The sequence below is a fragment of the Salvelinus alpinus genome, chromosome 3 (assembly GCF_045679555.1).
Source record: "Salvelinus alpinus chromosome 3, SLU_Salpinus.1, whole genome shotgun sequence".
Taxonomy (NCBI): domain Eukaryota; kingdom Metazoa; phylum Chordata; class Actinopteri; order Salmoniformes; family Salmonidae; genus Salvelinus; species Salvelinus alpinus.
The window spans coordinates 91667461-91679651 of record NC_092088.1 but is presented as its reverse complement, the minus strand read 5'-3'; the positions used below and the strand labels follow the sequence as shown (position 1 = coordinate 91679651).

Here is a 12191-nt window from a genome sequence, read left to right as displayed (position 1 = left end):
AGTGGCCTACTGCAGTTTCTGATTCTATACGTATTGCAATGGGGCAGAGAGAAAATATTGCAGTTTTATAGCTCATATCATGCTATTCTACAAATTTTGCAATGAGACAGAGAATTTTGTATTAAAAAAAAATCTAATTTCCAGCTATTCTACACATTTTGCCATGACTTATTACCTGTTCATATGCTATCTGGGGAGGGGGAACCGACCTCCAGGGGGCCCCTAACACAAAAAATAAATAAGGGTTGGGGTCCCCCAGAGCCCGTGCCCCCCGCCCTCCCTGAGGGGGCTGTAGGGGTGTGTGGTACACCAGTGGTGTGTGTCTCACCATCGTAGCAGAATCCGTGAAGGCAGGGGTTGGAGCTGCACTCGTCCATGTTGATCTCACAGCGGGGGCCTGTGAAGCCACGTCGACAGCGACAGCGGAAACCCAGGGGGAAATGGACCTGGTCCGGTTCCTCTACACACTCAGCATCGTTCTCACAGGGGTTGTTGGCCTCACAGGGGAGGAACTCACAGTTCCTACCTATAGTAGGAGGTAGCGGGAGCCCAGCAACCAGCAGGGGTGGGGGGAGAGACACACAGAGTCAGACATAGAACTCACAGTTCCTACTTCTAGTACGGTAGGAAGAGCAGAGCCCAAGAATTAATAGGCAAACAGGACGAGTGAGAAACATTTTCAGATGAACATAATTTCTTCCGACATGCTGTAGGAAGAGCAGCGGACAACAACAAATAGGCAGACGGAGAGAGAAGACCAGGCAGGTCACCTGTCATACAAGCCACTATTCGACGTCCATCCATGTCTGAGGACGTCGGGAGATGATATGGAAACCGACCACTAGAGGCAACAGTGAGTGCTGTTACCTTCAAATAGGCTTTGGTTTTGCTAGGGCGTTGTGGATGGGGATGGTTCCAAAGGTTGAATGTTCGAATCCAGTGATAGAAAGTCCAGCGATACTGACCTTTATCAATGGTAAGCATCTGCCTCTTTTTTTAAAGGTTGCATGCTTAAATCCAGTGATAGAAAGTTCTGTTTTAAACCAATCCCAAACCTGAACCCTGCCTTAACCATTCTGAGTTCATGTCTAATCTTAAGAATCCAGAGTTCATTTCTAAACTTTTTTTTATTTTGATGTTTGGAACAACTTCTAAATTTGACGTTTTTAGAAACATGGATGAACGTCTCCAAATTGTGACGCGAGACTGTGAGAGCTAGTTGTAGAAACCGGTGTCAGACAGAGAAGATAGAGCAGCGGCCAGCAACAAACAGGCAGACAGAGAGAAACAGAGTCAGACAGAGAAGGTAGAGCAGCGGCCAGCAACAAACAGGCAGACAGATATAGAAGTTCATTGTTGTACTCAATTGCTCCCTGGTGCATAAAATAAACACATTCTCAAACGTATTTCGTCTCATCTGTGCAATAAATTATATTTGATGTTTATTCTCAAATATTTTAATGAAATGAACAATACATAACTGGACAGGGAGTGAGGAATGACTGTGAAAAACTGTATGTCCCTGTTTGACACCACTGACTGTCTGCTTTATGAGGGTGCCAATATACTGGAGAATATGGGGAGCTAATAGATTTACTGCTAATTAGTCAATCATTAACATTTAATTTGTACCAATGCTTAGTAACATCTCAAACTCCCTCTGGTGCGACGACAGATCTCAAATGCTACTGAAGGTTTCTGATCATTTGAATGCTATATCTGAAATAAAAATGTAAATGAATATCGTATAATTACCTATATAATGCAAAAAAATATATTTTTGGAGAATAATGAAATATTTCTTAGGAGAAAATATGTAAATGACCTAATAAACATGTTTTTACTGAAACGGTTAAAAAAAAGTGTTTTTATTGTGAAATCCAATTTAGCACTAAGGATGCATCTCAAATAGCACCCTATTCCCTATGTAATGCACTACTGTTGCTTCCCTATGTAGTGCACTACTGTTGCTTCCCTATGTAGTGCACTATATATGGAATAGGGTTCTATTTGGTATGAACATCTTGGAGTCACTTTCAAAACTCCTTGTTCACAACAATAAAACAGACTGTAGGATAGTGACACAATCACGCACCTCTTCAATCGTGTGAATAGTAGCAACACTACGCTCATGACTGTTTCCTCAGAGGGAAAGTTTAGTTGTTATCATGTAATCAAGGAAAGTTACATTTTTATCGCGAGAGCAAAACAAGCTAGCTTGACTGATAGATCTCGACTTTTAAACTGTTTCATATTGACTTCACAACAGAGAGACATTTACAAGAAGACGCGCACATCACCTCTACGAAGCAGAATAACAAGCCAGGAAACTCCACTCAGGCCTAAAATAATAGCTAGCTGGAAGACCCAGCATGCCAAAAGCACAATATCAAAACACGTTCTGATGAAAGCGCCCTCTTGGAAAACATTTTAAATAAGAAAACACATGAACAAGGCAAAGTGTTTTCAACAAAGACAGTTAAAAAAACATGACAGAGCCAAGCAATGAACAGTGTGAGTAAATGAGAACAGGAAAATGGCACCCTATTCCTTATATTGGTGCACTACTTTTGACCAGGGACCATAGGTAGTGCACTAAATAGGTAATACGGTGCCATTTGGGACACAGAGGAGGTTTTTGGGAAGAGCATCATTTCCATGCAAGCTTGACATATCAAAACAAGTAGTTATCTTTCCTACCTCTGATCATTTCTGCAAGATGATTTTTTTTTTTAAAGACAGGGGAAAGTATATGATTACAAAACTGGAACAGCTTGAGGTAAAGATATTTAAAGATCTACCATGGCACTGAACTCAGTAGGTCTCAGCTTTCAAACTTGGTGAAAGTATAAAACATGTCATTAGAGGGTTGAAAAATGTGTTGAGTTATCCACAGAGATCCTATAAAATCTGTAATTCTATAGAGCCATCTACCATGGCACTGAACTCCATCGTCAACCCTGGTGAAAGCATAGAACATGTCACGACCAGTACTAGCTACAGTATATAAAACATATTTTCAAAGAAACACAGGATATGTAACCAAGCAGAGGAGTGGGGTCACGGCCAGGGTCAGCCATTATCAACGGCGACCCTGGAGCAAAGGGTTAACCCTTGTGGGAGTTGGCCCATATGGATAGGGCTAAATGCAATCGTTAGAGAAATATGAAACACATATGCATAAGCATGGTAGCAAATGAAAGGAAACAGTTTGGAGATTATGGGAAAATGATTAGACCAAATGTATCCAAACATTACACTGTTGATTTGATGTGCATTTCACATTTACTGTACTTTTCTTTGTTGATAACGAAATCTGAAAGTGTCCAGAATAGAGTTGGTTGTAATCCTGTTGTAATGACGTGGTTATCAACCAGTTTTGCTCACCGGCTTGTGTTCATGCTTCTGATTCTACTGCAGGATCAGGACAGACTGAGAGGTCAGTGACCAGTGATTCGTCATAGTACAGTATGCTGAGGAGGCAAAGCTGTGGGCTATCAGTGTTATGCAACCTTAGCCTGGACCCAGATCTCTTTGTGCTGTTTAGCCAACTCCGATGGGAGTGTCGACCATAGCATTTGTAGGGCCCAGGGTAGGGCCCAGGGTAGGGCCCAGTGTAGGGCCCAGGGTAGGGCCCAGGGTAGGGCCCAGGGTAGGGCCCAGTGTAGGGCCCAGTGTAGGGCCCAGGGTAGGGCCCAGGGTAGGGCCCAGGGTAGGGCCCAGGGTAGGGCCCAGGGTAGGGCCAAGGGTAGGGCCCAGTTGTGTACAATGACCCCCTCTCCTATATACAACTCCCAATAACATAGCCAGTGTTTCAGGACCAAACAAGACAGAGATTGTAGCTGCACACCGGTCACAATTCTGACTCCTGCCCTTTACCACTGTAGCTCCAAAAGGACCAAATCAAATCAAAGTTTATTTGTCCCATGCGCTAAATACTACAGTGAAATGCTTACTTACAAGCCATTAACCAAAAATGCAGTTTTAAGAAAAAAAAAAAAAAATTAAATAAGGAAGAGATAAGAATAACAAATAATTAAAGAGCAGCAGTAAATAACAATAGCGGGGCTATATACAGGGAGTACCGGTACAGAGTCAATGTGGCGGCTATATACAGGGAGTACCGGTACAGAGTCAATGTGGCGGCTATATACAGGGAGTACCGGTACAGAGTCAATGTGGCGGCTATATACAGGGAGTACCGGTACAGAGTCAATGTGGCGGCTATATACAGGGGGTACCGGTACAGAGTCAATGTGGAGGCTATATACAGGGAGTACCGGTACAGAGTCAATGTGGAGGCTATATACAGGGAGTACCGGTACAGAGTCAATGTGGAGGCTATATACAGGGAGTACCGGTACAGAGTCAATGTGGAGGCTATATACAGGGGGTACCGGTACAGAGTCAATGTGGAGGCTATATACAGGGAGTACCGGTACAGAGTCAATGTGGAGGCTATATACAGGGGGTACCGGTACAGAGTCAATGTGGAGGCTATATACAGGGAGTACCGGTACAGAGTCAATGTGGAGGCTATATACAGGGAGTACCGGTACAGAGTCAATGTGGAGGCTATATACAGGGGGTACCGGTACAGAGTCAATGTGGCGGCTATATACAGGGGGTACCGGTACAGAGTCAATGTGGCGGCTATATACAGGGAGTACCGGTACAGAGTCAATGTGGAGGCTATATACAGGGGGTACCGGTACAGAGTCAATGTGGCGGCTATATACAGGGGGTACCGGTACAGAGTCAATGTGGAGGCTATATACAGGGAGTACCGGTACAGAGTCAATGTGGAGGCTATATACAGGGGGTACCGGTACAGAGTCAATGTGGAGACTATATACAGGGAGTACCGGTACAGAGTCAATGTGGAGGCTATATACAGGGGGTACCGGTACAGAGTCAATGTGGAGGCTATATACAGGGAGTACCGGTACAGAGTCAATGTGGCGGCAATGTGGCGGCTATATACAGGGGGTACCGGTACAGAGTCAATGTGGCGGCTATATACAGGGAGTACCGGTACAGAGTCAATGTGGAGGCTATATACAGGGGGTACCGGTACAGAGTCAATGTGCGGGAGCACCAATGACGAGGTAATTGAGGTAATATGTAAATGTACATAGAGTTATTAAAGTGACAATGCATAGATAATAACAGAGAATAGCAGCAGCGTAGAAGGGGGGGGGGGCAATGCAAATATTCTGGGTAGCCATTTGAATAGCTGTTCAGGAGTCTTATGGCTTGGGGGTAGAAGCTGTTTAGAAGCCTCTTGGACCTAGACTTGGAAGCCGTGCAACCGCAACACCAGGCAGCGATGCAACCTGTCAGGACGCTCTCGATGGTGTAGCTGCTAAACCCCTTGAGGATCCGAAGACCCACGCCAAATCTCCTGAGGGGGAATAGGTCTTGTCGTGCCCTCTTCACGACTGTCTTGGTGTGCTTGGACCATGCTAGTTTGTTGGTGGATCAGGCTGTTGTTTCATCAGCAAACGTGATGGTGTTGGAGTCATGCCTGGCCGTGAAGTCATAAGTGAACGGGGAGTACAGGAGGAGACCGAGCACGCACCCCTGAGGGGCCCCCGTGTTGAGGATCAGCGTGGCGGATGTGTTGTTACCCTTACCACCTGGTGGCGGCCCGTCAGAAAGTCCAGGATCCAGTTGCAGAGGGAGGTGTTTAGTCCAAGGGTCCTTAGCTTTGAGGGCACTATGGTGTTGAACGCTGAGCCTGCATTCTCACATAGGTGTTTTAAAACATATATCTATATTTTTCTAACCTTTATTTAACTAGGCAAGTCCGTTAAGAACAAATTCTTATTTACAAAGACGGCCTACTGGGGAACAGTGGGGTTAACTGCCTTGTTCAGGAGCAGAACGACAGCTCGGGGATTCGATCCAGCAACCTTTCGGTTACTGGCCCAACGCTCTAACCACTAGGCTACCTGCCGTGTTCCTTTTGTCCAGGTGTGAAAGGGCAGTGTGGAGTGCCATAGAGATTGCATCATTGGTATGCAAATTAGAGTGGGTCTAGGGTTTCTGGGATAATGGCATTGATGTGAGCCATGACCAGCCTTCCAAAGCATTTCATGGCTACAGACGTGAGTGCTACGGGTCGGTAGTAATTTAGGAAGGTTATCTTAGTGTTCTTGGGCACAGGGACCAAGTAAACGTTCCCACTCTGGTGCCGACACCCCAATGAGAGTTCCTGCTCCTTAATCACAGCCACCACACAAATGGTAATCAAAACTTGATTAGGCCAACTTGGATGTCTGTTTGATTTCCATAATAGTAGCAAACTACTCAAGTCAATGTTGCACGCATCAAGTTTTTACTGTCACATGCACAAGTACAAGGAAATGCCTTTCTTGCAAGTTTTATCCCAAGAATGCAGTAATCAATATCAATGTAGTACGCATCAAGTAAGGTACAACAAAAACACACAGGAAATAAGAACATGAGAAAGTAGGTATGCTATATACAGGGTCAATTCCAATATCACATTTACAATTCTAACTAGACAAGTCAGTTAAGAACAAATTCTTATTCTTATTATTTACAATGGCGGCCTACACCGGCCAAACCCTCCCTGACGACGCTGGGCCAATTGCGTGCCGCCCTATGTGCAGGGATACTGGAGGTAGATATGTACAGTACCACTCAAAAGTTTGGACACACCTACGTTTTTTGTTTTGTTTACTATTTCTACATTGTAGAATAATAGTGAAGACATCAAAACTATGAAATAAAACATATGGAATCATGTAGTAACCAGAAAAGTGTTAAACAAATCAAAATATATTTTAGATTGTAGATTCTTCAAAGTAGCCACACTTTGCCTTGATGACAGCTTTGCACACACTCGGCATTCTCTCAACCAGCTTCATGAGGAATGCTTTTCCAATAGTCTTGAAGAATTCCCACATATGCTGAGCACTTGTTGGCTGCTTTTCCTTCACTCTGCGGTTTAACTCATCCCAAACGCTCTTAATTGGGTTGAGGTTGGGTGATTGTGGAGGCCAGGTCATCTGATGCAGCACTCCATCACTCTCCTTGGTCAAATAGCCCTTACACAGCCTGGAGGTGTGTTTTGGGTCATTGTCCTGTTGAAAAACAAATGATAGTTCCACTAAGCGCAAACCAGATGGGATGACGTATCGATGCAGAATGCTGTGGTAGCCATGCTGGTTAAGTGTTCCTTGAATTCAAAATAAATCACTGACAGTGTCACAAGCAAAGCACCCCCACACCATCACACCTCCTCCTCCATACTTCACGGTGGGAACAACACATGCGATGATCATCCGTTTACCTACTCTGCGTCTTACAAAGAAACTGCGGTTGGAACCAAAGATTTTAAATTTGGACTCATCAGACCAAAGAACAGATTTCCACTGGTCTAATGTCCATTGCGCTTTGCTTATTTGAGCTGTTCTTGCCATAATTTGAGCTGTTATTACCAAATAGGGATATCTTCTGTATACCACCCCTACCTTGTCACAACACAACTGATTGGCTCAAATTCCACAAATACATTTTTAACAAGGCACACCTGTTAATTGAAATGCATTCCAGGTGACTATCTCATGATGCTGGTTGAGAGAATGCCAAGCGTGTGCAAAGCTGTCATCAAGGGTGTTTAATTTGAAGAATCTAAAATCTAAAATATATTTTGATTTGTTTAACAAATTTTTGGTTGCTACATGATTCCATATGTGTTATTTCATAGTTTTGATGTCTTCACTACTTTCTACAATGTTGAAAATAGTCAAAATAAAGAAAAACCCTAGAATGAGTAGGTGTGTCCAAACTTTTGACTTGTACTGTATAGGGGTAAGATGACTGGGCATCAGGATATATGATAAACAGAGTAGCAGCATCATATATGATGATTGTATGTGAGTGTGCGTGTTTTATGTGTGTGAGCAAATGTGTGTGTGTGTTGGAGTGTCAGTGTGTGTGAGTGAGTGTGTAGCGTGTTGTCCACAGGAGACATGGCAATAAAATATTGCCTTTTGTCAAGATTGAAACAGTCTTTTTCCATACATCACACACACACACAACGGTTGCTATGGCACCACTACCTACACTACATGGCCAGAGGTAAGTAGACAGCCCGTCAAATGAGTGGATTCAGCTGTTTCAGCCAAAGGTGTATAAAATCAAGCACACAGCTATGCAATCTCTATAGACAAACATTGGCAGTAGAATGGCCTTACTGAAAGGCTCAGTGACTTTCAACGTGGCACCGTTATAGGATGCCTCTTTTCAAACAAGTCAGTTCGTCAATTTCTGCCCTGCTAGAGCTGCCCCAGTCAACTGTAAGTGCTGTTATTGTGAAGTGGAAATGTCTAGGAGCAACAACGGCTCAGCCGTGAAGTGGAAACATGTAGGAGCAATAACGGCTCAGCCGCGAAGTGGAAACATCTAGGAGCAATAACGGCTCAGCCGCGAAGTGGAAACATCTAGGACCAACAACGACTCAGCCGCGAAGTGGAAACATGTAGGAGCAATAACGGCTCAGCCGCGAAGTGGAAACATCTAGGAGCAACAACGGCTCAGCCGCGAAGTGGAAACGTCTCGGAGCAACAACGGCTCAGCCGCGAAGTGGAAACGTCTAAGAGCAACAACGGCCCAGCCGTGAAGTGGAAACGTCTAAGAGCAACAACGGCCCAGCCGTGAAGTGGAAACGTCTAAGAGCAACAACGGCCCAGCCGCGAAGTGGAAACGTCTAAGAGCAACAACGGCCCAGCCGTGAAGTGGAAACGTCTAAGAGCAACAACGGCCCAGCCGTGAAGTGGAAACGTCTAAGAGCAACAACGGCCCAGCCGCGAAGTGGAAACGTCTAAGAGCAACAACGGCTCAGCCGCGAAGTGGAAACGTCTAAGAGCAACAACGGCCCAGCCGCGAAGTGGAATCATCTAGGAGCAACAACGGCTCAGCCGCAAAGTGGAATCATCTAGGAGCAACAACGGCTCAGCCGCAAAGTGGACGTCCTGGATCTGAACCTTCAGAATGAGCTTCAGGAAGTCAACTGCTGTTGGGGTAAGTTTCTCAAAAACAGGTGAAATTCTATTTAAAAAAAAAAAATCTGTAACCTTCTACAACATGTAATTTACATCAAAAATAAATAGTGAAAATCTCCTTTAAGCATTGCTGTGGACATAGAACATCCAATTTTGTTGCTTTTCTATAAAAATGTGTGATTTTGAGACCAAACAAAACAGAATTTGGTGAAAACAACAGATTTTATATGGCACTAGTTGACTAAGGCTATAGGGCACCAAGACATAACACATTAGTGGAGACCAAGTCTATACAACATTAGTGGAGACCAAGTCTATACAACATTAGTGGAGACCAAGGCTATACAACATTAGTGGAGACCAAGTCTATACAACATTAGCGGAGACCAAGTCTATACAACATTAGCGGAGACCAAGTCTATACAACATTAGTGGAGACCAAGTCTATACAACATTAGTGGAGACCAAGTCTATACAACATTAGTGGAGACCAAGTCTATACAACATTAGCGGAGACCAAGTCTATACAACATTAGTGGAGACCAAGTCTATACAACATTAGTGGAGACCAAGTCTATACAACATTAGTGGAGACCAAGTCTATACAACATTAGTGGAGACCAAGTCTATAAAACATTAGTGGAGACCAAGGCCATACAACATTAGTGGAGACCAAGGCTATACAACATTAGTGGAGACCAAGGCTATACAACATTAGTGGAGACCAAGTCTATACAACATTAGTGGAGACCAAGTCTATACAACATTAGTGGAGACCAAGTCTATACAACATTAGTGGAGACCAAGTCTATACAACATTAGTGGAGACCAAGGCTATACAACATTAGTGGAGACCAAGGCTATACAACATTAGTGGAGACCAAGTCTATACAACACTAATACAACATTAGTGGAGACCAAGGCTATACAACATTAGTGGAGACCAAGTCTATACAACATTAGTGGAGACCAAGTCTATACAACATTAGTGGAGACCAAGTCTATACAACATTAGTGGAGACCAAGGCTATACAACATTAGTGGAGACCAAGTCTATACAACATTAGTGTAGACCAAGGCTATACAACATTAGTGGAGACCAAGGCTATACAACATTAGTGGAGACCAAGTCTATACAACATTAGTGGAGACCAAGTCTATACAACATTAGTGGAGACCAAGTCTATACAACATTAGTGGAGACCAAGTCTATACAACATTAGTGGAGACCAAGTCTATACAACATTAGTGGAGACCAAGGCTATACAACATTAGTGGAGACCAAGGCTATACAACATTAGTGGAGACCAAGGCTATACAACATTAGTGGAGACCAAGTCTATACAACATTAGTGGAGACCAAGGCTATACAACACTAATACAACATTAGTGGAGACCAAGTCTATACAACATTAGTGGAGACCAAGTCTATACAACATTAGTGGAGACCAAGGCTATACAACATTAGTGGAGACCAAGGCTATACAACATTAGTGGAGACCAAGGCTATACAACATTAGTGGAGACCAAGGCTATACAACATTAGTGGAGACCAAGTCTATACAACATTAGTGGAGACCAAGGCTATACAACACTAATACAACATTAGTGGAGACCAAGTCTATACAACATTAGTGGAGACCAAGTCTATACAACATTAGTGGAGACCAAGGCTATACAACATTAGTGGAGACCAAGTCTATACAACATTAGTGGAGACCAAGGCTATACAACATTAGTGGAGACCAAGGCTATACAACATTAGTGGAGACCAAGTCTATACAACATTAGTGGAGACCAAGTCTATACAACATTAGTGGAGACCAAGTCTATACAACATTAGTGGAGACCAAGTCTATACAACATTAGTGGAGACCAAGTCTATACAACATTAGTGGAGACCAAGGCTATACAACATTAGTGGAGACCAGGCTATACAACATTAGTGGAGACCAAGGCTATACAACATTAGTGGAGACCAAGTCTATACAACATTAGTGGAGACCAAGGCTATACAACACTAATACAACATTAGTGGAGACCAAGTCTATACAACATTAGTGGAGACCAAGTCTATACAACATTAGTGGAGACCAAGGCTATACAACATTAGTGGAGACCAAGGCTATACAACATTAGTGGAGACCAAGGCTATACAACATTAGTGGAGACCAAGGCTATACAACATTAGTGGAGACCAAGTCTATACAACATTAGTGGAGAGCAAGGCTATACAACACTAATACAACATTAGTGGAGACCAAGTCTATACAACATTAGTGGAGACCAAGTCTATACAACATTAGTGGAGACCAAGGCTATACAACATTAGTGGAGACCAAGGCTATACAACATTAGTGGAGACCAAGGCTATACAACATTAGTGGAGACCAAGTCTATACAACATTAGTGGAGACCAAGTCTATACAACATTAGTGGAGACCAAGGCTATACAACATTAGTGGAGACCAAGTCTATACAACATTAGTGGAGACCAAGGCTATACAACATTAGTGGAGACCAAGGCTATACAACATTAGTGGAGACCAAGTCTATACAACATTAGTGGAGACCAAGGCTATGAGAAATAGATACACCACCTGGAAGATTAGCAATGGGTTTCATCTGCTTTGTCGAGCATCGCCACAACCAGAGAATGAAGCCTTACTAATGTTGCTGAAGACTGCAGCAGAATGAGTTCAGGCAGGTGAGAGAGGGACGCTCAGGGAGGTTAATTAACTTTGGTGATCGTCCCCATTCCCTCAGTGTGCATTACCTTTCAAATGGAGACACATGCACACAGTGACACGCACGCAGGAACACACACACACACCACACACACTCCCTCTCAGTGTTCATTACCTTTGAATGGAGCCACACACTGACAGTGGTAATTGCCAGGCTGGTCAATGCAAGTGGCTCCGTTCTTGCAGGGAGAAGAGGCACACTCGTCAATGTCGAACTCACACCCAGCGCCTTTGATACAAACAACAACATAAACAAATAAATAAGTCATGTTTTTAGGGGTCAGTGAGACTAGTAGCGGGTCTGCGTCCCAAATGGCACCCTATTCCATATAAAGTGCACTACTTTTGACCAGAGGCATATGGGTCCAAAAGCAGTGCACTATGAAGGGATTAAGGTGCCATTTGGGAC

The 12191-nt window shown here is 43.7% G+C and overlaps 1 protein-coding gene across 1 annotated transcript in view; it reads right to left on the bottom strand.

Annotated features, from left to right (window-relative positions):
* Positions 1–12191, bottom strand: part of eys (eyes shut homolog) — a 506958-nt gene that overhangs the window by 400962 nt on the left and 93805 nt on the right. Inside the window, exons 20-21 of the mRNA XM_071394489.1 lie at positions 11898–12011; positions 329–526 (exon numbers count right to left, since the gene is read on the bottom strand). Coding sequence (XP_071250590.1) covers positions 329–526; positions 11898–12011 — 312 coding nt within the window. The remainder of the gene's footprint in view (positions 1–328; positions 527–11897; positions 12012–12191) is intronic.